General features: G+C 48.2%; 2 protein-coding genes and 1 long non-coding RNA gene across 4 annotated transcripts; 1 reads left to right on the forward strand and 2 right to left on the reverse strand.

Annotated features, from left to right (window-relative positions):
- The first annotated feature begins 927 nt into the window (after positions 1–927).
- Positions 928–12,604, forward strand: snx27a (sorting nexin 27a). Its single transcript, XM_029166511.3, has 13 exons — positions 928–1,447; positions 3,489–3,714; positions 3,840–4,032; positions 4,129–4,193; positions 4,342–4,446; positions 4,585–4,663; positions 4,850–5,013; positions 6,063–6,152; positions 6,612–6,761; positions 7,287–7,415; positions 7,658–7,717; positions 7,878–7,926; positions 8,756–12,604. The coding sequence occupies exons 1-13, from the start codon at positions 1,137–1,139 to the stop codon at positions 8,824–8,826; spliced, it is 1,692 nt and encodes a 563-aa protein (XP_029022344.1). The 5' UTR covers positions 928–1,136; the 3' UTR covers positions 8,827–12,604.
- LOC129604815 (uncharacterized) lies at positions 11,272–16,247 on the reverse strand. Its single transcript, XR_008696072.1, has 2 exons — positions 14,597–16,247; positions 11,272–13,093 (listed from the first exon to the last, which is right to left on the reverse strand). It is a non-coding gene; the product is annotated as an uncharacterized LOC129604815 (long non-coding RNA).
- A 445-nt stretch (positions 16,248–16,692) lies between these two features.
- On the reverse strand, positions 16,693–25,533 carry chrna11 (cholinergic receptor, nicotinic, alpha 11). Of its 2 annotated transcripts, XM_029166513.3 has the most exons (10): positions 25,224–25,533; positions 24,250–24,389; positions 24,079–24,123; positions 23,846–23,955; positions 23,679–23,758; positions 22,331–22,498; positions 22,063–22,257; positions 20,573–20,659; positions 19,752–19,861; positions 16,693–18,666 (listed from the first exon to the last, which is right to left on the reverse strand). In XM_029166513.3, exons 1-10 carry the CDS (start codon positions 25,273–25,275, stop codon positions 17,965–17,967), a joined length of 1,689 nt encoding a protein of 562 aa, XP_029022346.1. In that variant the 5' UTR covers positions 25,276–25,533; the 3' UTR covers positions 16,693–17,964. The 2 variants fall into 2 exon arrangements, with proteins under 2 accessions (XP_029022346.1, XP_040928834.1); XM_041072900.2 differs by lacking the exons at positions 24,079–24,123; positions 24,250–24,389; positions 25,224–25,533 and having other exon boundaries at positions 23,679–23,753; positions 23,846–23,890.
- Positions 25,534–25,535: the final 2 nt, after the last annotated feature.

The raw sequence follows: 25,535 nt of genomic DNA on the forward strand, positions 1-25,535 counted from the left end.
TTTGACTTCTCTTTTTACGTAAATGTGTTTTCATTTGCAGAACATTTCATGTTCATGAATTATTAAATTATATGAGGCGTTCAGTGCCAATGCAATGGTTCATCTTCACCACCTTGCAGGAGCCGTGCAGGGTTTTGTGGTTTCTCTATAGGCACCTGCAAGTCCTTCTGTGTGTGGGTTTGCTATGGGTGCCACACTTCCCCTTCACTATCTAATAAACATCTTCATATTAATTATATTATACATATATTCACAACTACATTAATTGGTTGCTACATGACCTAGTAGCACTAAGGCCCTGCATTAATGTATTTTTTTTTTAGTTTTGTGCATTTTCTAGGACATGTGGTGAATATGGGACAAGCTGGTTTGTCTGAGCTGTTCTACTTAAGTCTGTGTTTCCGGGCCTGGTGCTGTCATTACTGCGTGTGGGCTGCACCAATATAGAGCAGCGCACAAACCGAGCTCTATCATTTATTCTATCACTTCTCCAAACTGACACACGCACGCTTTAGAAAACTTGTCACATGCTGTAGCTGTGATAAAGTGTGGGTTTTGTGTTTGTTAAGTAATTATTCATTTAAATGTCTGGAGGTTTTCATATAATATTTGTGCTTAGCGTCAGTTTATAAACCTTGTCACAAGATAAATGAGTTAGCTTGTCAAACTAAGTATTTATTTAGTTTTAATTAAGTAATAAATAAAAAGACTAACATGACATTATTTTAAAGCATTGTGACTTCAATGTACGGACAAAAAATAAAAAGAAATTGAATAGTATGTCTCAAAGACGTGTTTTATCCAGAGACATATTTTATTATAGGGAGGACAAATATTTAACTTTAATTTAACTATTTATACAGGTTGCCCTAAACGTATGAGATCATGTCAACAAAACGGTGAAGCTGCCCTTTAACAAATAATGCGTAACCTTAAAGTTCTGATCCCTGGAAACGTGAGGCCCAACTTCCGGTGACGCCTCCGGGAGCGGGTCACGTTGTGAGGCCGTGTCTTGTGACGCCAGCGAGGGGCGGGTTCTCAGCGGAGTCGGTGTTTGGAGCGGGGACAGAGCTCGAGTGTTGTTTTGAATCCACTAGAATACATCCACTGGAGGGGGGGGCAGGCTTGTGGATAAGATGGCGGATGTGGAAGGCGATGAAACTCGGTCCGCTCCACCTTCAGCATCCCGCAACGGTCCCGCCGTCGGCTCGTCGGTGGGCAGCCCGGGTCAGAACGCCGTGATGGTGTCGTCGGGTCCGCGGATAGTGAGGATCGTCAAGTCGGAGTCCGGCTACGGGTTCAATGTTCGCGGTCAAGTGAGCGAAGGAGGGCAGCTGCGGAGCATCAACGGCGAGCTGTACGCTCCTCTCCAGCATGTCAGCGCCGTTCTGCCCGGGGGCGCGGCGGACCGGGCCGGGATCGTGAAGGGGGACCGCATCCTGGAGGTGTAAGTCCGCTTCTCTCCGTGCAGTGCAGCCAGACAGGTAGCTAGCAAACACGGCTAGCAGTCGGGATGTAGCTTGAGTGGATCCAGCCTCCAGCCCGCGGTAATATAACACATGTGCAAAGTGTACGGCTACACGCGTGACAACAAAAGTAGTGGTTCGCCTCGTGAGCGGCGGCGACCCATTTGTCTGTTTTATCGCCATTTGTGATTGGATCAACAAGCTAGCGCCGCTAACTAGCCCACCAACCTCAGGAGCTTAGCTAACCAGCTTACATAAGTTGAACAGCCTATGCATGTTGATTAGCCTCGGCTAGCACGCTAGTCGGGTAGCTAGCGTCCTGCTGAGCTAGCCGTTGGCGCAGTGGCTGCTCCAGGCGTTCAAGTGACAGCCGTGCTCGACATCCCCCGGTCATGTGAGGCTGAGTGCGGGTGAGCACGGTGAACCCGCACAGAGGAGGGCTCTGGCGGCGTTTTCATGCACATCCAGCCTCGTTTAGCTCGCTGTGGCCGCTTGGTGATTCAAGCTGTGTCCAAGCTGCTCAGTGTTTTCTTTATTCGTCGAAGGCAGAATCTTTATGGGATGTTGATTCTTGGCTGAATGCTGAGCCTGTGGAGGCGGTTGGTCTGTTTGTTATCCTGCGTTCCCAGTGGCATGTGAACACGTAAACAGCCAGTCTTCGTCTCCTCTGCCACAGGAGATGTTGCTAAAACTAACACAAGTACACAGCTGAATAAAACACAGTGTCATTTTTATCATATGAGCAGACGGGTGCATTTGTAACACTCTCCTCCTCCCTGATAAATGCACACAGTGACTCATTGATCGTGGTTGTAAACCTTGACCCTGATGGTGGGAGAGGAATGTACAATCACTACATTTATACTTCAAGTGTTTCATCAACGTCTGAGTGGATATGTGCACGGGATTGATTCACATTTGGGACCTTGTTTGTGAAATGCCTGAAACTTTCACACCGTTTGTGTGTCCCATAAAGGAGAAGAGAAACAGAGAACAGGGAACTCCCGTCCTGCTGCAACTTGCTGATTTACCAGAGGGGTTTTTATCCGACCTGTGTGCTCTGCATGATAGCTGCTAAAGCGCCGTGTGGTCATATGACAGCAGCGGCACATGTGACTGTAACGAGCTTCACCGTTTCACAGAAGCTCAAGAGAGTCGTGTCATATGTCAGTATTTCCACGAAATTGCCTTTAAATGTCTGGAAGTCTCAAATCGTTTTTCCAATAAAAATACTCTCGTTGATATTAAAACAATATTTTTCCTTTTGAATATAGTTGACATTAGTTTACTTTCAGCTTAGTTTGCGATCTTTTCTGACTATTCCATCACTACACTCATCTGATTAGTGATTCAGTTATTCATACTGAATGAATCTGCTGCAAATTTCTTATTTTGCGCTCACAAGCAGCTGAGGCATCTTTGTGTTCCTGTTTTGTCTAAATAGGGAGTGATAGAATTACAGTTGTGTTGACACTCAAACACCTCCCTTTCAGTCCCCTCACACAAAGAGAGCAGCTCCCCCCACCTCCCATTTGTTTTTGTTTTATTTTCACTGCCTATCTCTTATTCAATAGTTATAGGTTTACACAGTCTAATGACAGGACACATTACACCCATCTACCTTTTGCCCCTAGTCATGCCTACTCCCTCCTTTTCATGTCCTGCTGCCTCTCATAGGTAGATTAGCAGAGACACCTGATGCTGGTGCCATCTGGCCGCAGCCAAGCCAAGATGGGAGGCGTCTCTCAGCGCCACAGGAGTTGACCTGGTTGCTCAGCACTGCATACATTGTCTTTGTCAGCGATCTGCAAAACATGCTGACATATCAGTATTACAGACAGGATATGTATAGCGTGAATATTTGATGTTGAAGGAACACTAGCAGCACTGACCTAATTGATTAAGTGAGAAAAGTCTGTATCTTATCAGAAATATCAAATTTTACCCAGTTTTCAGAGACATTTTGGAGCAGTTGTCATTTAGGAAACTATTCCCTTACCTTTTCTCTCATTTTTCCTCCAGCAATGGGGTGAGCGTGGAAGGTGCCACCCATAAGCAGGTGGTGGACCTGATTCGTGCGGGGGAAAAGGAGCTGGTCCTGACCGTGCTATCGGTTCCACCTCAAGAGGTTGACGGGTTGGAAGGAGGCGAGGATATCCAGCCCAACTACGACTACAGCGACAAACAGGCTGTGCCCATTTCCATTCCCACGTACAAACATGTAGAGCAGCACTCCGAGAGGTTTGTGGTGAGTGCCGCCTTGACCAATCAACTTTGTTCTTCCTTTAAGCACAAATTCATGGCAACTTAAACTATCCCTTAACACGAGTCAGCAATTTGTAACGTCATGTTGTGTTCTTTCAATTGCCGCAGGTATATAATGTGTACATGTCAGGTAGACAGCTGTGCTCAAAGCGCTATCGGGAGTTTGCCATCCTCAACCAGAACCTTAAGAGGGAGTTCTCCAACTTCAACTTCCCAAAGCTTCCTGGGAAATGGCCCTTCTCCATGTCTGAACAGCAGCTGGACGCTCGCCGCAGAGGCTTGGAGGAATATCTGGAGCGTGGTAGGCTGCTGAATGTTTGCTAAGTGTATGTAGGCAATGGTTCTGCTGTTTGTTTGACTCCTCTCCTTTCCAATGTGCGTGTGTCTGTGTTTATAGTTTGCTCTGTACGCGTGATCGGGGAGAGTGACATCATGCAGGAGTTTCTCTCTGAATCAGATGAGGTACGCTTCAGTTGTTGTCATTTTGAAATTGACTGGATTGGACTTTTGGTTTCAGTATGTGCTTGTAAATTCAGTACCGAGCTACAGCGCACGTGTGTCAGCACATGTTGTCAATCGACACAGGTGAACTCATCTCTTTGCTTTGCAGAACTACAATGGAGTGACAGACGTAGAGCTGCGGATAGCGCTGCCAGACAAAACCACCATCTCTGTCAGAGTCCGTAAGAACAGCACCACAGACCAGGTGTACCAGGTGAGACCACACCATGTTTGCACTCAAGCAAACAGCTTTAATCATGTTGCTCAACTGTCTGCAATCAGTAGAGCAGACTTAATGAAAGCTACTCGTGTTTGATTTGTTTCATATGTGACTGTAATGCTCCTCCTGTAGGCGTTAGTAATGAAGGTTGGAATGGACAGTATAATGGCCAGCTACTTCGCTCTATTTGAAGTCATCAATCACTCCTTTGGTAAGAGCTCTGCATTTTGGAAACTAGAAATAGCTCATTACACAGCCACTAGTGTAATTAAAGGAGAATCTTATTCAAGCCATTTCATTTGGTTGTCGTATTTGTATGTTCAGATGACAGTGGACTGGCTGGAATGAACCATACCTTTACTCACCAACAGTCCTTCCTCTTCTGTTTTTATTGCAGTACGTAAGCTGGCGCCTAACGAGTTTCCCCACAAGCTTTATGTGCAAAACTATACGTCGGCGGTGCCAGGCACGTGTTTGGCGCTCCGCAAGTGGCTGTTCAGCTTTCAGGAGGAAGAGTTGCTCAGAGAAAACCCACTGGCACTTCACTATTGCTTTCACCAGGTAAAGATGATAATGATAACAAATTACTGACACTTGGATTTTGGCACAAAGTGGAATTTCCTGTGTCTTCTGCAGACATGTTTGAGAACATCAACGTTTTTGTTGATGGATCATAGCTGTCGTACTCATGGACATTTACTTCTATCCTAGAGAAAAGTGTGAACCAGCCCATTTCCATTGTGCTTCATGCAAATGAACTACAGGTAGTCATAGCAGCAGAATCAGCCTACGTGTTGTCCTCTGCTTAGTAATGAAAGGTCACAACCCAAACCAAACCCAAAGCATGTGAAGTTCATCAGTGACTCAACAGCGAGTGATTTGTAATTGTAGAATGTTCGCAGCCCTGACCAGTCAAAATAGTGACCTATACACAAAAGTTAAACCCGTGGTGACAGTGGAACCTGTTAACTACTGTTAACCTCTCTACTGCTGCTTTTGGCCACTGAGCTCCAGAGGAGAAGTTAAATGTTGAACTACATTCACCCCATGATTCAAGTTTCTGCAGAACTTAATGCTCTTCCGCCGTATAGTGTAAGATAAACTAAATTCTATTCATAATTTGGTTCTTCATCACGCAAAGCGTGTGACTAGTACATACTCTTTGCTTTGACCCCTGTTGAATCAATAGGAGAAGGTGACGCATTATTAGTGCAACCACAGTCCATTGTTCATCTGAACAAACTCCTGATTATTTTTAGCATTCTTTCATGTGGCTGCCTTTCGTTTGCCTCTGTCCTGTGACAACGCCTACAGAGAACCGAGAGCGAGTACAGTACAGTGGGTTTCTGATGTGGAGACATCTGTCTACTGTAACAGGAAGTGATGCTATCAGACGGAGCTCTGTGAAGTTGAGCAGAACTGAAAATCCATGTAGTCTGTTCCTGGGTTTATCACCATGGGCGTTTTCTTTCACTTCCAAACTTGAAACGTTTTATTGAACACTTAATATGAGTGACTGGAGGAACGATAATGAGCTCAAATAACGGTTGGTGTTGTATCTTTTCACGCGACCCCCAACCCCCTCCGCCCCCCACCTCCTGTCTGTCCAGGCACTGGATGATGTGAAGAAGGGATTCATAAAAACGGAGGACAAATCCTACCAGCTGCAGAAACTGGCAGAGCAGCGCAAGATGGCCACGGTCAGTCTCACAGACCAGTCTTTGTTCGGGGAGGGGACTGGGATGACTGCGCTTTTTGCTCGCTGACCAATGCTATCACCAAAATGTTACCAAATAAAATTGGACTGAAGAGTCGGGAACCTTTTCACTATTCAGCATAGAGCCTTGTGTGACATAAACAAAGATGAGTTTATTAATGATCAACTGAATGTGGCCTGTGTAAACTGTGACTTCTTTATGAATTCAAAGTACATTCTAATCACCATTTAGAGCAATCTTTTTAGTGAACGTTGATTTACATGTATTACAATGATCCAGGTGTTCTGTTGGGTTATGGTCTGTTTAGTAATTGTAAAACATATTCAGTTACCATTAACTCTCACTGTTCAGTGTCTTGGATAACTACCCCTCATATTTTACCATTTATTCATTGGGCTGATGTCCAGTGCCTCATGTATTTCTCTGACACTTTTCTGTTAGTACCTGAGCCTGTTGCGAACATGTGAGGGCTACAACGAGGTGGCCTTCCCACACTGCTCCTGCGATTCCAGGAGGAAGGGCCACGTCATAACCGCCATCAGCATCCACCACTTCAAGCTGCATGCTTGCACTGAGGACGGCACGTTGGAGGTGAGAGCACCCAAAGTCCTAAAGCGAGGGAGAATACAGATTCATTTATTTGTTCCTGTGTGCGATCACCTGTTCAGCTCAACGATTTCATTGACTGTTTATCGGTCTTAAGGGAATTCTAGCAGATTCCTCCATTTAAAAAGTGCTTCGGCTCAGGAATGTTGGTTTGTTTACGTGAATAAGCTCTTTCCACATCGTTTGTTTAGGTTTGATAATGGGAGGTTGTCTTGGACGTTGCAAAACACTAAATATTTTCTGCTTTAACCAGAGGTAAACAAGCACACGATCCATTTTCTGCAGAGCTTCGGTTCATTAGTGTATATCTTGACTGATGCAACTTAGATAACGTGGCTCTATCAGTGAAATGTAGTCAGTTCTGCTCCTTCCACAGCTGTCTTGTTCTGCTGCGATGCAGTGCTTGGTTGTGACATCCCTTGTACCATGTACTCATGCACACTGCTAGATGTAACCCACCTGTGGTGCTTTGTGACCTGTTTGTGTTCACACACATGCTCTTTCGTTTAGAACCAGGTGATAGCTTTTGAGTGGGCAGAGATGCAGCGCTGGGATACTGACGAAGAGGGAATGGCTTTCTGCTTCGAGTACGCCAGAGGAGAGAAGAAACCTCGATGGGTCAAGATATTCACTCCATACGTGAGTGTACACACGCCGGCACCACAGTGCTTATTATTACTTTTATGGAGGCACTTAGTTTGAAAATGTGACTCAATACTGAAAAAAGATGATATTCAACACATCTAACACCACGTGTAGTCAAGGCAACAGGAAGAAGAAGAAAAATCAGTCATCAGGATACAACTTGTCTGACTTTGCAGACTGGTTTTAAAATAATTGAAGGTTGAAAAACAATTGTGTTTCCTTCTCCCCCCTCCCAGTTTAACTACATGCATGAGTGCTTCGAGCGGGTCTTTTGTGAGCTGAAGTGGAGGAAACAGGTAAAGACCACACCTTTCCTTTTCCATTCTGGGAAGAACATAACTCCATGCCAAGTTGGTGTTTTTCTAACCCTATTAAATATATTGGATTCATTCACTAAACAGCTTTTGCTTTTCCAAGCTTCTGTTTGATTCTTTTTTTTTATTTCTTTGCTGTCAGGTTGAAGAAGAAGCATCTGACAAAGACAATAAGAACTGCAGTAACAACGGTAAGCAGCAACTCCACTTTGTTTCAGTGGCCTACATACAAAGAGACATTGATGTTGTTTGACACAGAGGGAGAACGATCCAAAGTACAAGGAGTATGGTGTTAAATTTCATTGAGGGGAAGTTATAAAAGATATTCAGATTTTCTACCCAGTTGTGCTTTGAATGATGTCATGCATTTGCTGCTATGAATCATGCGTTTGTCTGGCAGTAGCTAGAAGGGCAGGGCAAAGAGGAACATTGAAATAATAAGTATAAAAATACCTGAGTAACATCAGTTTATTGAAATGAAATCATGGTGGGTGCATTTATAAACCTTGTATGGTTTATTGCATCTGTTGTGCAGCTTGAATTACAGAGTTGAGTGGAAGCTGCAAGGGTTATGTTTTATAGACAGTTTGTTGGATCTTTATAATAGCCTGAGCAATTTTGAAGAGAGTGAAGAGGTTGTATTTGTGCACACAGTGAAAAAGTGCCTGTACTCATATGACCTGTGTCACGTTCATCTCTGAGCAAACAAGAGAGGCGTTAAGGCGAATTTCCTCATGTGAGAAAGCACAAGACCAGCAGAACAAGAATGCAAACTGCAGAGCAAGAGGGTCAAGTGTTACAGGAAGAGAAAATGAGCAGCCGTGCACGAAGATGATGAGACGGTTGAGAAATGCCAGCAACACCCAGACGTTAAGTGAGGGCTTCGGCAGGCTAAACAGTAAAACATCAGCATAGCGTCTCGGGGACATCTGTGTTGTGGCAGTGTTTTTCCGAAGTCACATGACGTGGAGGAGGCCCATCTCTCACACTTGTTCCCTAAACTGCGTCTCCCTGTCCTAGAGTTCCTGCCGCCTCTGGAGACACAGCAGAAGGGATGGCGCCACCTAGGGGGCGAGATCGCAACCTCATAAAAAGCATTGTTGCTCGAACTAGAACTGGTTCACTCTGCATCATCACAGCCACCCCAGAGAGCGCCCATCACTCAACACAGAACCGAGCGACAGACTGAGGCGACGCGAGCCCCGACTACAACATGGACGTGATAAATTTGAGAAATTGGGATAGTTACATTCTACTAAACCCAGGGATACAGAAGAGCAACGACTGAAAACAAACCAAGCTCAACCTTGTCATTTACTAGATCTCCATAACATGTGTTGTTTTCCTCCATGCGTCTGGCCCGGGATGTGCCGGGACACAAGCTACATTTCCAGAGGTGCCACGTGTGAGATCAGGGTGGACACATCCCTGCAACGCGACCTGTGCAAAGGGAGCGCCTCGACGAAATGCCACGCCACAAAGGAGCGAACTTCCGGGATGGGATCGTAACGAGCGGCTCGGCCCGAGGTGAAGAATGGCAACAATGAAAAATGAGCGAGACAAAGTAAATGTCAACGTAAATGAGAAGGAAATCTGAATCTTTACACTGATGGTGGACACAGAAAAGTTATGAAGTCTGACAGGAAGAGTGACACAAATGTAACTAACTGAAAACTGATGAGAGGACAATAATAATTGTGTGTGTTTAATTATCTTCTGATAAAACTTAAATTAATATAAGACCTTTAATAATTGGTTTGTTATTCTAACACAATGAAACACTAACTGAAGTGCATTCAAGCTAAATAATTTCAATTGTGTTGTGGTCTAACCTGCTCTGTTGGCAGACAGGCCATTAATGTCACTTGGGTGTTATTTTATTTTGTTATTTTTATTATTGGGTTTATTCCCCTCAGACGTGTTTTGTTGTGGTGATTTTTGCAGCGTACAGACGTTAAACTGAAAAAGGCTCGGCCGTTCTCAGCTCTGTGCAGAGATGACGTGTTGAACGAGGCCGTGGTTATTTCAAAGTGTCTTACGTTAAACACGGGGAATGTGACCAGGATGTGATTACACGGCTGCAGGTTTCCAGACAGGCAGCAGGGGGCAGCAGAGTGCAGGACAGGTTTAGGTGCAGCTTGTGAGCAAATAGACATCTACTCAGAGCTTCTCAGAGTGATCCCTTGGGCTGCTTAACTCACCCAAAAGTATCACTCTCCTACAGCCTGTCTATTAACCACGTAAGGAGGACAGATGGTGCGTGCGTGTGTGTGTGTCTGCATCCAAGGCAAACATAGCAATGCAGGCAGCTGTCTGCGTCTCACTGCACCTGGATACAGTATTCGTTGTGTGAAACATGATTTTGTGATGATTTACAATTTTCATTTCTATCCACATTTCAGTTTGAGTGAAAGGTGAAATGGTCTTTGTCCTTTTCTCTGTGGATTATCATCTTAAATTTTAAAGTGACTTAGACGGAATTTTAAATGATTATTTAAGGAAGAAAATCAAACTTCTCAATGGGTACAGTGCATAAATGTTGTCATTTCCACTTAATGCAATAGGGTCGGCTTCATCCCTCTAAGGGCTTGTACTTTATCTCAGAAGGTTCATTACTGACCTTGTCCTTCACTCGCTTTCTAGCAGCAAGAAATGAAAAGTGAGTTTTGTCTTTGCGTATGTTGAGTGTATTTCGTGCCCAGGTTTAAGTACTGTATGTCTTGCTCTCATTCTGTTGAAGCGTGTGCATGTGTGAGGCTGTCCTATGTTTATCATTGACATTGCTGATAAGCGTTCGGGCTCTGATTGGATGGTTCTGATGAGCTGTCGGTTTGAGATCCAGAAAATGAAGACGGGGTTTTGTATCCGCGACAGCGGAGATGCCAAACAGAGACAAATGAGAGGTGTCCCCCATTGTGTAGCAAACATCCCATTCCACCCCCTTCGTCCTCAGCATCACACACACACACACACACACACGATACAAATGCTGTCGTTTTGATGGAGGAAAAAAAAACGCTTAGTGCAACATCAGAAGGTAGTTTGTTGTTCCAGTTGTGGCCCATGAGGACCGGCTCTGCCTACTCAACAGCCCATAGCAATACATCCCACACTGTAGCAGCATGCTGTGTGTTTTTTGCACACACATCTGAGATGGCAGGATAGAGAGAGAATCTGCAATGTGAACATTACTGGATGGTCATTTTGACAGGCAAAGTAATAGCCAATTTAGAGATGGATGACATAGGAATTGGAGCTGTTCATCCATGATGCCTGGTAGAGAGAGAGAGAGGCAGATGGAGTGTGTGTGCGTGTGTGTGTGTGTGTGTTACCTTGTCTGTCCTCTGCTCTTACTCTCGCCAGGTTGGTCTCCCGTCATCATAGGTGGATGCGGTTGCCGTGGCAGCGCCACGTTGGCTCAACTCTCTCGATAGAGCCTCTGTTGCTTTTATTCCTGTCAGTTAACTGACTCACTCCCCAATAATGTATTCAAAGCAGTGTTTTTACTGTTTGATGTTGGTTCTACGTCTCTGTGGCTTGTGCTGCTGCTGTGAATAGGCTTTAGACAGCTTTTTTCTTTTTTTTTTTTTTTGGTCTTGTCTTTGCCTGGTGCCATCGTACTCATCATGTCAGTCACAGGCAAGTGTGCGTGCCGCCGGTTGTCCCTTTTGGGCGCCGGTGACATAAATGTCAGAGACGGGGTTTAAGCGAAAGCGGGAGGATGACAGGAATGTTAAGAAGCATGTCTTTGTGTGGTCGGCCTGTGTTTGCGTTGTGTTTTTCTTCGTCAGTGTACACTGTGCTGTGTCTGAGATGCTGGACAGTCCGGGCTTGTAGGTAAATGACTTATTTACATAAGCACGATTGAATTTCACACAGGACCTTAGTGATAACGGAGTAATGCTGGATTGTGCAACAAACATAGTGGGAGTTTATAAAAACTTAAACATTTCTGCGTGTCAGGGCTGCACATGCGCCTCTAACTGCGTGTTCCTCCCAAACACTGCTGTTCTGATCATGTAATTGATGCAGTTACTATAGTAACACATCAGTTTTCTGAAGCTTGGGCACCAAATTGGCATCAATTGTCATAGCATTCGGTGCTTAATGTTGCTTCAGATCTTGGCTGTGAGAATCTGAGCGCAGTGCGGTTCACAGCGTTTGAAGTGGTTCTGATGAGGCTGCTCCATCAGCCTCTTCCTGGTGACAGTCTAGTCAGAGCTGCTGCGTTAGTCTCACCATCTGCAGCTCCGTAGACTTGACGTTCATCAACCCCTGGAATGCAAATCAGCTGCTGGCGTCTTCGTGTAAACTGAAAAATCCGACCTATGAACTGAAGGGTGGATGTAAGTGCTGGTTATAAAGTGTTAGCCTTTGTGTAATTAAGTTCTGTTCATTTTAAAACACAGGGCTTTTTCATAGCAAGTAGGCAACAACATTAATTGAGAACCTTGTTTGTCTGTCTTCGACATAATCTGTAAATAGGTATTTTAAAAAAGAGCATCCTTTGGACAAAACGCACACCTTTTTCTCCAAATCAAAACCTTTATTTATTTAAGCAGAAATGATAAAAAATTAAGTAATGTCAGCGCACAACAGCAGCCGCTGGCAGCATTAGTTTTATGGGCGGCGACGTACGGAGGTTACGATAACCACACAATGAAACAAAACAGCTGGTGTCACATTTACTAAGTGTCTAAAGACATGGAATAACACCTGCAGAACTAGGCAAAGTGGAGTTTTATATCTTAAAAAGAAGAAAAACCTTTACTAACCAATATAAGACAAATGAACAAAGCTTTGAAAATGTTGTGTAGAGTAATAAATTGTAACAATATTTTAAATAAAGTTATATATTGGGAAAATGCGGCCTGAGTTAATTTACTCTTGGACTCATTTTTTAAGTGCTGGCACTAATCCGAATTGGCTTCCCTCAGGCTTTCTACCTGCTGGTGAATGATGAAGCAGAGGTTGTGTTTATCAATGCATAGATCCGTCCTCTCCACTGGGACCTGGCCAGCGTCAGGATGGTCCCCCCATAAAGGCGTAAAATGATAAAGTGACAGCGACGCTCCTCGGGGACCAATTACTGCCTTGACGGAGGAACACGAGTGCACCTAATAGGATTTTAATGTCTTCAAATTGGAACTGGTCAAAATGTTACAGCCACGCTTTAATGGGTGATGCTCTTCATTCAGTCTGCAGGTTTACGCTCGCTGCTCTTCTTGCCGCCTGTAACGGGCGCGTGTGGGAGCTGTTTATGCTGCAGCACGTCATCGTTCGTGGACTGAGGCTGATTTGACAGTGGGCGTTTCCTGTTTGTTCTTCCCCAACGCTTCTAAACCTGCGGGATTCACCCTGAAAGACGAGGAGAAGATGTGACAGCTCGCTGGCAGGGAACTGCTCACCAGCTTTATTTGGGTTTCAGTAAGTTAAGGAAGACAAATCTAAAATGTCAGGAGTCCTTTGGCGTTAAGAAAAGACAGACCAGAGAAACACTGAGCTTCAGGCTTTAAAGGCTGTTGTTCTAAGGTCTGTCTCTGCTGCAGTGTTTGTCCTGTTAGTCATTTGAGAGTCTCACACACACACACACATAAAGGGTAGAACCGATCCCGTGGCCACTAATAAAAGGTCCACAGGCATCGCTCTGACAGGAGACGGGGCGAAGTGACATTCTGTCAGTCACATTGTGCACAAAGCCTCCATCCGGCTGCGCCGCGGGAGCCCAGACGCTCTCCCAAGCAACAATACGGGGCTCCTGAATGCACCGCGCGGATCCAAGCCCATAAAACGCGAGCGCTGGCACTGCTGGGGTGAAAACGCTCGGCTCATCAAAGCGCTCTCACGTGAGCACTATGCGCTGACTGCAGGCGGACTTCACCACCTGGAATTTAAGACGTACCGCGCTGCGTGAATGGACACAAAGCGCTCATGTCTGAGCATTTTCTGTGTCTAAGTTGAATTTGTGGACGACAAACAGGTGCCGTAGTTGCTGCAGATATGCAGCTTATAAATAATAAAATCACACTTTGCCTTCCAACGCTATAAAAGCTGTCACAATTTCTATTTCATCAATAGGCATAAGTAGATTGTCACCCAGAGTCTACGTCATAAATTGCAGCAGTGGCATAAACTGCAAAGATAAAACTTTACCGTCTCGAGTGAACACAATCACGACAATGAAAAGAAAATAAGACCACAAATTTAATAATCATTCCTTTATAGTGTAATTAACCTTTTATGCAAAATTAAAGATGTCATGCATTTGCATTGTATCGTTAAATATTACATGAATTCACAAAGGCCTGAGGTTCATCTCTGGTCTCAGTGTTGAGAGAAGTCACGTCTCTCCTGCTCAACTCTGATTTATCTGCAGTGACAGTCGCGCGTTTTGAGTTGTTGCTTGTTTATTGACCTCTCTTCGCTCAGTCCACTCTTCATCCGCAGGTTTCACACGATGCCGGAGGGGAAAGGTGTTTACACCACATTAAAAGGAAATAAAAGGAGCTGTGCGTTTAGACACGCCTTGCGGTGATGTCTGTTTACAGACAGAGACCAGACTTTAACAGCTGACTGTTTGCAGTGAATAAAAGCGCTAGTGCTATTATTCATAATTGATGCCTTTGATAATTGATGTTTCCTATGTCGCTGAGTAGAAGCTTGTCTTTATGACCACTGCCTGTGTTTCTTGCATTGTTTTCCGGTTAAGTAAGATGTCAGAACTCAACCAGCTTCCGGTGTGGAACCCATGACCTGCGGGTCCAGAGGCCCCTGTTCTTCAGGATGGACACCTCGTGTCCACTTAACCCCGTGACCGTGGCGGCCCCGGCTGGTTAAACGCAGTGAATGAATGTGGCTTACCCGGATTAATCAGGCCCAACGGCACATCTGCAGGACGGCTCGCTGCGAGTAGAGCGCATCAATCACCGCCCGAAGCGTCCCTCTCTCGCGCGCGCATGCGCGCGCGCTGCCTCTCGTCAGCCGTATCGACCGCGGCTCCGGGCCCCTGGTAATTAAAAGGCATCGATTCGGCCGCAGCCCAAAGATGCCGGGATGCGCTCGCGCAGCGCTGCTCGCCGCGAGCGGGAGGCAGAACAGGTGTGCGTGGACCCCAACATGCGCAGCCCACGCGTGCCCGCTCGTAATTAGCGTGTCGCGCCAACGTTCGACGCGTGTAATTAAAGGCACGTGTTTGCCTTTCAGATGAACCGCCGGGCCGCGCTCCGGTTCATTTGTATGCGCTGCAGACTCCCTGCAGGTTTTAGCCGGTGCCCCACTTACACAGTCATGGAGCCGAGTGACGCCTAATGTGCCTCCAGTGGGGTTCAGATGAATTGCTCGTCGGGTGGAGCATCCGAGGTCTGGGAGACGGCTGAAGCTCTCCTATTAAATCACAACAACAACAGCTGATTGATTCCGTGCGCGCGCAAACCCGGAGGCCGACCTTCCCCGCGGACACGCCACGCGGCCTTGATAGATAATCGCTCTCTCTCTCTCTCTCGCTTCTTTTAGTCCGTCTGAGCGAACACAGTAAATCTAAGTGCCGCCAGATTGCCAGCGCTGCACTTTTTTTTTTTTTTGACCTCGGAGTAAAAGTGTTTGCGCGTCAACCGGGGCTGAATAAGGAGCCGCTCCGCTATAAACACGCCTCTGACACGACCCGAGCTTCGCAGCGAAGGCCGCAGATCCGCGCACGGTCCCGAAATGTGATGAACATCTCTCCTTGCATAAAAAACCCCCGCCTTTAAATTCTGTTTGTTCCTGTAGTACATATTTTGCCTGGTGCTGTGATGGATCGCGTGGCCTTTCATTTACTGTCGGTGACTGAGTTATGCTTGTCTGAGCGCCCATCTCTTCTGCCTCTGTCCCCCATAAATCCGATGAATTACCCAGAATGCCCCCTCTTTTTGCCATTAACCCTCCCCGCCTGTTCCCCCCCCCCCTCCCGCACTTCCTGAAGGAGTGATCAATTAAATCCCTGTCCAGCTCTCACTGTGCATCAGCACTTTCTCCCCCCTCGCTCCGTCGTTTCTCTCCTCCTGGATGTCGAGCCAACCGGAGACACGGGGAGGAGACCAAAGGTGATGGAAAACAAGGCCATCCTTTAATTTTGGGACGTCCGACGCGAGGTGTGTTTTTTAGGCGCGTGCTCGGAGGGACAGGAAGTTCACTTTGTGCCCGCGGCTAGAGAGGAAGTAGAGACCAACCTCCAACTGTCTCCACTTATAGTGTAGGAATGCACTGGCACCGTCAGCTGATATAACTCCACACATTAATGCATATCTGTCCATTATTGCTATTTGAATGAAACCCCGTGAGAGCGACTCAGACGCATTCTCCTCTGCTTAACCTGTTTACCACTATTATTAGAAATATGAGTCACGCTGCAGAAACAGCCCTTCATCACAGCTCAGCTGTACTTAAAGTCAATCCCACTGAATGCTGCAGCTGCAAATGGGAATGAATCCACGGGACAACGGCTATTAAACACTCAGCCACAAAGGCAGCAGCAACAGCAGGTTTAGCTCCTTTCACTGCATTTGAGTCAGTCAGTGTTTAAACCCTGGGTTCATTCATATTTATACCATGGTTTTCATTATTCACGCCGCTGCTTCCTGCTTCGTACATCCCTGTGTATTATGAGCGGCCGTGTCCTAATATTAGGAGGAGAATGCGATGGCGACGACACCAGCGAAGCCCTGAGATCACAGCAATTACCTGCTGAAGTGCCCGGAGACGAGTGTCTGGAGCAGACGCTGTGAATGAGTCACGCTGCCTCCTGTAACGTGCCGTGTGCAACCGCTCATTCATCCAGGGTTCCCCTCACCACCCGCTCCTCCTCCCGATGTCGGAACCGCCGCGTCACCGAACGGGACCGCTTTTAACGGCGTCATAAAAGTCTAAATGAAACCTCCACCACGTGGTGCGAAGGGAAATGAGACAGACGGCACAGTGAATAGTACAAAAGAAGTAGAGAGGACATTTATTACACCTGTCAATTCAAAATGGTTTGTGCATAAGACAGCTTGTACTTTGCTCGGACCCTCGGCCGCCCTGTGACGGTCCGAACGATGAATGGGACCAGGGCGCCGCCGGGGAATCAGCCGCTCATCTTTACGTGTGAAGCTGCAGAACTCTCAGGTTTGCGGCGGAAGGTGGCGTTTTTTAAGTTTACAGTAATCCTCATTTGGGCCTCTCGTGTTCTTTTAAGGACACGATCGCCCAATTTCCAGTAATATGACATCCAATTAGACCGGTTAGCGTGTGTCAGATAGCGTTAGCTGACTGCCTGGAGAGCAGGCCTTGGTTTGGGCTCACGTGGTGCATTCACTGACCGGCCGCCGCCGAGCTTCTGATCGCTGCTGATTGTTGCAGATTGGCAATCGCCTCAAAAGAGATAAGGCCTTGAAATTTAAAGTGGGTTTGCGAGCAGAGTGGGGACTTCATCCTTTAAAAGCTTATTAGTCGTAAAGATTATCCGAGGTCTTTCAATTTGACGGTCATTAGATGGATGCGATTCAATAATAGATGACTTCCCGTTCGCCGCGCTCTTGATACGTCGTACGTCCCGGCATCAGTCTGCTCGTTCCGCCCAAGTCGTCACAGGGGATGAAGTCTCATTCCGTCTTTGTTGTCTGTCCTTGTGAGAGTCTCCTCGCCTTCTCCTCACATCACTTTTAATGATGCAGTCTCTCCTCAACACGTGGGAGTGAGCAGCTGCCTTTCATCCTTGAGAGAAGAACACGGTCCTATTTATCCGTCTCCATCCGTCAATCTCGTTTCCCTTCTCCCTGGAACGCTGCCGTCCTTGGATCAGGACCTTTTCTTACTGGAGGTTGCATTAGACTAACGACAGCTCTTTGCTTTTCCCCGTCTGACTCATCCTTCTCTTGATTTCTCCGGAAAAGTTTTTTCAATTAGCTACGATCCATTTTCACCTTGTCAAGAATCTGAGCAAGCGCCGCGCTGGAACTAATCTCATTTTAACGTCACTCCGTATTTCCTCCCTCATCTGTTTCCTTCCGGTATTTCACGCACTAACAAAATGTATTGCAAAGAAAACCATTTGTGTTTTTCTATTTCCCAGTTCTTCGCAATCACCAATCACGGCCTACAGTCTACTGGAAATTGTGTTTCTTTGGCTCCAGGCCCACTTCATCCTTCTTCCTATATTAAATTCCCCTCATCCGTCCCTTCACGCCCCTCTTCTCTTTTTTTAATCTTTGCTATCAAACAAAGTCCTTTGAAATGGCCTCCACGAAGTTGGGGGCGGACATGAGAATAGAAATGGTGCAAATGATGTTGAAAACGCTGAACGCCACCAAACACAGGCGGTCGATGACGGCGCCCGCGAACTTCCACTGGTCGGCCATGCTTTCGGTCTCGTCCTGCTCCCGGAAGCGGTCGGCCATGTAGCGGACCTCCTCCAGGATGGCCTGGAGCTGGGGGTCTCCCATCCCCGCGCTGAGCCCGCCCGGTCCACTTCCAAAGCCCCCGCCGCTGGAGACGGTGCTCGGGCAGCCCACGGTGTCCATGTTGGGGGTAGGGGGTGGTGGGGAGCTGCAGAACTGAGAGGGCAGGTGTGGAGGCGGGCTCCCTGCCACTCGTGGAGGCCCCATCGACATGTTATTCCCCCCCGACAGCACCGAGGGCTCCTCCATGCTCTGGAAGCCCATGTAGAGGAGGTTCCCGTTGTTGTTGGCGCTGGCCTGGGCGTGCAGGTGGGCGTGTCCCGCGTGCAGGGGAGCGAGGCTCTGCGGGTGCAGCGGGTGGAGGGCGGCGTCGGGCGGGTTGGGAATGCTGCCGCTCTGGGAGCCCGAGGAGCAGCGGCGCAGGTGGGGGGCGCACGGCGGGCGCTCGGGGTCGTCGCTCTCGCCCGGGCGCTTCATGCGCAGGAACCAGGCCACCCACTGCAGCAGGACGAGGCGGACCTGAAAGAGAGCAGAGCGGGTCAGAGGCCGGCGCGGGGCGTCGAAATGCAGAGGAAAAAAGGTATGACATGCACAGCGCAGACACCGAGCTGAGGAGCCTGAGGCAAAGACTTTGGCTTCAACCGGATTCCCAGCAGAGGTAAAACGCACAAAGGCAGCTTTGCATTCAAACCGCGGAGCTGTTGAGACCGGCTGTCAGCGTTTGATGGCGGTAATGATCCCATGAACCGCAGCTTCGCCAGAATAAAACGAGGAGGTCGGCGCCAGTAAACCTTGCTGACTGACTCTGGTCTCCTCGTTTCCTTTCCTTGGTGCTTCCTCGTCTTCGCCTCTCGTGTCCTTGCATCCTATCTGTTGTCTTTCCCCCCTTTTCTCGCTTTTTGGACGTTCGCACATAAAGGCACGCTGGCCTTAAGGCATCCAGATGGGCGTCTGGACTGCTCAATTAGTCCCCATTGAGCGGCTCTGCTGGCCAGAGACCAGTCCCTCGCACTGGGGCTGATGTTGTTTTTGTCTAAGCTACAATTATGAGCTGCGCTGGTTCGATACCCGCACCTGAACCACATCAATTAGCCTGTTAATTAGCCATCGTACTCCCTGAACTGACCATTGATCATCGCTACGTCCTTGCTATCTGTCAATACACACACCATCTGCACTGCGGTGCAACCCAGCTCTGCTCATCTGATCTACCCATTTGCCTTTTTATATTGTGTTTGAAAAATTCCCAATTCCTGCGACATCAGGCGAGGATAATATGAAAGCGAAGGAGTCAAAATGAATCCTCCTACGTACGCAGAGCGCTTTGAAACACACTCCAGTTGAGACGTATGGCACAGCATCAGATCTCAGGCAGACTGTTGTTGGATGAGTCACAGCTGAGGAAGCCGGAGAGTGAAAACAAAGAAGGTGAGGAAGGGGAGGCGGGTGAGGCGCTACTGGAAACGATGGAGCGGGTGAGTGATACTAACCCCGACACCGAGGAGCAGTAAAAGGAATACATCATGTCATTTCCCAGATTTAACAAGCTGGAAAGCGCCACGTATGTAGGTGATAATGCAGCGGGCTGATGATGAACTGCTCACCCATTTTGGCATGTTTCCTCCATTTGGGTCGTGGTGATGATACTGCAGAACCACCACCGTGGCAATGACGGACATCCCAACGATGATCATTATGCTGGCGAAGTACTGACCTGAGAATAAAACTGCGTGGCGTGAGAGTGGAAGTCACTTTACAACAGTGTCGTCTCCTGGTTCTAACGGCGGCGATGACCTCGTGCACGGACCATGACAGGTCTGATCACTCATATTAAGTGCCCTCTGAACATCCATGGGTATTTTTCTCTTTGCTTCTTTGACCATTTTATACTTGCAATCATTTAGCAAATGTAATTTTATTTTGGAGTTGTCATGGGAATCCAAATCACTGCAGTGCATGTTGTTTAAGGAATGTGGGTCTTCTCCATTTTAATATATGTTCCGGAGCATATTTTACTGAATATTTTAGCCACATACTATATCTTTAATAAAAAATTATGCTTAAAGCAGCACAACTGATGATGACTCTGCATTTTTAATGATCAGAATTAGTGTCTTCCGGCAAAAAGTGGCCTCGCATCTGTCCGTGGCTGCAGCATAAGCTAAACACTAAACATAATTTCCTGCTGTGGGATCACAATCAATTTAGTCAATTAAATTTTAGGCTGAGCAGATGGCCAAAATAAATTCTGCTTTGTTTTTGGCATTTAGTGGCTTTACTACTTTCTAATGGTGGTTTCCATTAAGTTCCCCAGGAGTGAGAGAACACCACAATCCAAATAATGTGTGAATTATGTCTGGCATCGTGCAGCGTTCTAAAACACTGGACCCGTTTGTGAGTGTGTGTTTGAGAGTGTGTAACGTACCTATGAGGGGGACGGAGTCCGACGTGGCCGGCATGATCTCTGCCACCAGCAGCATGAAAACAGTGAGCGACAGCAGCACGGTGATGCCTGCAGAGACACACACGCACACACATACACGCACGCACACACACGCACGTCAACACGGCTCACCTCCGTCTTCATTCATCCGCCTCCACGCTGGAGCAACACACACTGAATTTGAGGAGTGCTCCGCTGGCATAACTGCACCCGCTCAGCAGCTTTCAAATAAGCTCTCAGACCGATCGACCCTTTAAGGATATTAAACAAATTACAAACACTTCATTACGCTGCTGTTGTTGCCTATTGTTTGTAGAAGCGCGCTCCTCTAACCCTGGAGCAGCAGCCACTTTGGTCCCCGCGTCCCCTCCATCAAGTGGAGTGACCCAGTGTTTTCCTGGAAGCCGCTGTGCGAGCGCTCTCCAGCCTTAATTACATCAATAGGTTAATTAGCCGTGTGTGTGAGTCTTGGCGTTTCTGTCTGTAGAGAAATGCAGCGTAATCGTCCTGGACTGAGGTTAAGGACGCGCCCTGACAATGGAGCCGCTGCCTCCGTTTGAGCTGCCGCCGCTCACAGGCCCAGAACAACGTTAGTAAAACAGTCAGAGTTAATCAGGACCAGGCGCAAAACAATTATTCTCCTGTCCAATCAATCTATTAGTCTATGGCATCACGTAAAGTTGTGAAAATGAATTTTAAATTGAAGGCCAAATTTAATTAAAGTCATTTAATGGTGTCATTTCCACTGATATTAAACAAAAAGGCTGTAAAGACCTCACTCGTTTTACATTCTACTACTTCTCCGTCTCCCCTCCGTTCTGTCATAGAGCCATTTGATCGTCCCCCACCTTCTCCTCCCTCTCGCTCCAGAGCTGTCGTCTCTCATCCTTTTCGAATTCCTCTCCTGCCCGCGTTCCCTTTCCGCTACCTCCCCTCAACCCCGCTGCCTTTGTTCTTCCTCCTCACGCTTCCCGTTCTTCCATTTCATCCTGTAATCCCTCTCCTCCCTCTCCTCCCTCAGCTCCTCTCTCTCTCTCTCTCTCTCTCTCTCTAATGCCTTCGCGTGGTCCCCAGCTCCATTCCATTTTATTTCCCCTTTATTCTAGGAAGGGCTGCTTGTTGTAAACACAACAATTGTAGTAGTAGCATGTACATGCTCATGCATTCATACATGAGAACATGGGCAGCTCCTATTTACCTTTGTGCAACTCAAGGTTTTCTGACATCTTGCAACTTATCCAGTAGATCCTCACATACAGTAATGCATTAGAAATAACCTGCTGTTTTTACTGTGTGCATCCTCAGCGTTCGGATGATGCTCCAGCGAAAAACAAAAGCATCCGGCGTTTGATGGACTCGTTTGTGCACATGTCGCCGCACCCCAGTGCACTCGGTTAAAACCAGGCTTCTGGACGAGTCCATTTCCCCTGCTCCCACTTCCACCTCCGACGGCTGCGTGTGGCTGCGCTCACCCAGCGAGATCTTCTCCCCAGAGTCGGCCGGCAGGACGAAGATGAGCAGGGTCATGGAGGACAGCAGCACGCAGGGGATGAGCAGGTTGAGGGCGTAGTAGAGCGTCCGGCGCCGTATGGTGATCACGAACGTCACGTCGATGTACGGCTCCTTGCAGCAGTCGTAGAACACCTCGTTCCTGGTGCCGGGGACCCCTGCAGCGGGGGGGTTCCCAACGGGTCAGTCTGTCGCTCCGTCACCGGATGCCGCGGATGAACGCGTACTCACCGATGAGGTCCCACTCGCCGTTGGGCATGTAGGTGGAGGTGTCGGCGTCCACCATCTGAAGGTCCAGCAGCCAGCCGTCGTACGTCCACGAGCCGAACTTCAGCTTGCATTTCTGGATGTCGAAGGGGAACCAGCGCACGTCCACGTTGCACGTGCTCATGAAGATTCCTGGAAAGAAGGCAGAAGGGGACTGAATATTGAATATCCCTATACGGAAATGCATGGAGCATTAGGGCGTTAACACAATCATATTCAGTTATTTGGAAATGTGACATATCCTCAGCAGGACTCAGTTTTCTCACTCACCGCTTCCACACATTCTCTCCTGCAAACAAACGCTGTGTCTGCATGACACTGAAAAATGGGATTGTGCTCAGAGCCCTAATCAGATTACCTTTTATTATGCAAAATAAAACCAGCCGCTGGCGTATGCGCATGCACACGCAAGCACAAACTCATGTCGACACACTTATCCACCCCCACCCCCCCCAAACAAAGAATGCCGGCGATCCTTGCAGCGGTCGCTGGCAAACACCGGCCTTTAAAGTAATTACTGGCACAAATGAATCAAGCCGGTCGAGACGTTCGGATGCACGCGCGCGGCCGGAAATGCCGAAAGACGCTTATTATGAGGCCGGCCACGTGCAAATCAGCCGTCAGACGCAGGCGAAGGAGGCGAGCAGGTCCCCTCCATCGCAAACATGACATCACATCATAACCGCCAACGACCAGCACCCGCCTGTATGTGTGGATCCCGTCACTCTTAAACAGCATCCCCGAGTATAAATCCAATAAACGTCGCCGAGGCGACACCGCGAGGCCCCGGAGACGAGGCGCCGATGCGCGCTGAACCCCATTACGCCTTATCTCGTCTCCAAGGCCCGACACAACAGCAGAACCTTGGGCTCCGCCGGCACTGGATTATTTACGGTGTCGGGCTCGTGCTCCTCACCTGCCGCCCACGGACCTGTTGCTGCTTATTTACTGGTAGCGACGCCTCGGCCGCCGCAGCCGCGCGCGTGAGGGAGTCAGAGGAGCGGAGCGGCTCTGTTGGATCCATCTCTTCATGTGACTCCGTTAAATCCGCGACGCTCTCGTGATTGTCTTTCACCCCGTCCCGTTGTTGTACCGAGCAGCACATTCTCCTCATAACTGGCTCGCATCCAAAACGCAGCATTAAGGAGCTGCTTTTACATCCGGCAGCGGCCTAATAATAAACGTGGCTGCTGAATGGAATTCGCGGGGCGGCTTTCTGAGCTCACGTCTACTCCGCCGCTGCCATTTGAGGCTCACGCTGGTTCCGCTGTGATCCCGTTTCAAGACGGGTCGCGCGTGCAGGCGGACTCACCTGGAGGCAGGTACTCCGCGTAGCCGCTGGAGTTCACCAGGACGTTGGTCTTGAAGGTGGAGTCGAAGTCGTCATCTGCACTGAGGGAGGACAGGGGAGGGGGTGACACCACGGACGGAGACGCCGCGGCCGCGAGGCGCGCGTTCAGGCGCGTGCGCGGCTTTTACCTGTTGTAGAGTAGGACGTCCGGGGTCCACACCTGGTCGGTGGTGAAGCGGAGGTTCTTCACTCCAGGGTGTTCGCTCTGGTTCCACTGGAGATAGTGGTCGAACCAGCTCTTAAAAGCAAAGCGGCAGATTCCTTTTGATTTAGATTTCAATGAAATCCTGTAAAGTTTGGCTAAAAATCAATTTAACCTCTAGAAGGAGCAACATAAACATGTTATATGTTGGACTTTTACCATTCGAAGCCACATGTTAGACGTCAGCACCTGGTTCTTCTCATCCTGCAAAATATCAAAACAATATTAAAAAGCCTGTATTGGTGTCATTTACATCACAGGTTCGGGCTCAAACACATAAAAGCTTGACGTCAGCGAGTTTCCACGCTCATTTTGTCTGCAGACACGCACCACGTCCATGATCTGTATCAGACTCAGCGTGAAGTAGACGGTGAGGGGGAGGGAGTCGTTGGCCACCGGCCGCTCCATGCGGTTGTAGTCCTTGAGGAGGTTCCTCAGCAGGTTCCTCTGGTGAGGACCCTGCAACGACACTGAGGCGGAAGAAACGATGAGAGAGCCTGAAACAAACGCGTTGTGGACGAAGTCACAGTCAGACAGGAGTGGATGCTGAACACGAAAGGTTTGATTTCAACGTCCTCGTCTATAATTACACCCAGAGGAGTTCTTTCTAGAAGAGACAGCGAAGCAGGAGATTTAATGATGAAATGATGTGAAATGAAGAATCAAGGAGGATGAATCCACTTCTTCGGTCAGACTGAAATATTTAACAACAATGCTGAAGGAAGAGAGATCCAGAGAATTTAATTACAACTATTACAGCACCGATGAACCCATGAAGTCTCCATCATTCGTTCTGCAGAAACGCGCTCGAGCCTCAGCCTCGCCACCTGCTGCGCGTTTTCGCTTCTGCTTCTCCGCCCGTGGGGAAAGTTCACGCCACGTCAACCTTTGCGTTGAGCGACGGCTGGAGCCGCGTCATTTTGGCAGCAGCGGCGCGTTCACGGCGCAGCGGTGAGGGGGGGGGGTCATGATCTCTGTGGACGCCGGTTCAAAACGGGAGGACTGATGTAGAGGTCTTTAACACTCACCCTCTCATCATCTCAGCGGCAGAGACCAGTTGTGACATGCGTCAACTCTGCACCTCTGCATGAAATCATAACAGTTGTCGTCGTCTCCGCAGGCGAACAGGTGACCTCGAAATTCTCTGGGAGTTTATTTTTCATTTTTCTCTACTTTGAATTGAATCCGTCAAATCCGTCCACGCCACTTCAATCCCTACGCGATCACACTTTGAGTCAAAAGTGCCGCTGCTGCAATCTGAGTCTGAGAAACCTAGAGACAGAGCGCGATGAAGGCGAGCTCACCGTGGATCAGGGCAGAGAATCCGGAGAGGAGCAGAGCCAGCGAGTGCCACATCCTGACGGCGACCAGCGGCGGAGAGGAGGAGAAGCTCCGGGTGCTGGAGGTGGGATGAGAGGGGGAGAGGGAGGACAGGCTCGGGAGGCGGCTGGAAATCCTCGGGTCTGATTCCAGGCAGCATCAGAAGGAAGGAGTGCGAGCGTGTGCGGGAAGAGGAGGAGGAGGAGGAGGAGGAGGAGGAGGAGGGATGGTGGCTGCGTGCGCCTTCTCTCTCTCTCTCTCCTCGCCTCTGTCTCTGTCTCACTGGGAGGAGGGAC

The sequence above is a fragment of the Betta splendens genome, chromosome 11, assembly GCF_900634795.4.
Source record: "Betta splendens chromosome 11, fBetSpl5.4, whole genome shotgun sequence".
Taxonomy (NCBI): Eukaryota; Metazoa; Chordata; class Actinopteri; order Anabantiformes; family Osphronemidae; genus Betta; species Betta splendens.

Excerpts from the sequence above, each read along its gene's own strand:
- chrna11 (XM_029166513.3), bottom strand. The coding sequence starts at position 25,275 with ATGTGGCACTCGCTGGCTCTGCTCCTCTCCGGATTCTCTGCCCTGATC. Across the intron at positions 24,124-24,249 it reads TGATACAGATCATGGACGTG|GATGAGAAGAACCAGGTGCT; the intron begins GTGCGTGTCTGC and ends GATATTTTGCAG. Across the intron at positions 20,660-22,062 it reads TGGGGAGAAGATCTCGCTGG|GCATCACCGTGCTGCTGTCG; the intron begins GTGAGCGCAGCC and ends GTGTCTCTGCAG.
- snx27a (XM_029166511.3), top strand. The coding sequence starts at position 1,137 with ATGGCGGATGTGGAAGGCGATGAAACTCGGTCCGCTCCACCTTCAGCA. Across the intron at positions 6,153-6,611 it reads AGCAGCGCAAGATGGCCACG|TACCTGAGCCTGTTGCGAAC; the intron begins GTCAGTCTCACA and ends CTTTTCTGTTAG. Across the intron at positions 6,762-7,286 it reads CTGAGGACGGCACGTTGGAG|AACCAGGTGATAGCTTTTGA; the intron begins GTGAGAGCACCC and ends TCTTTCGTTTAG.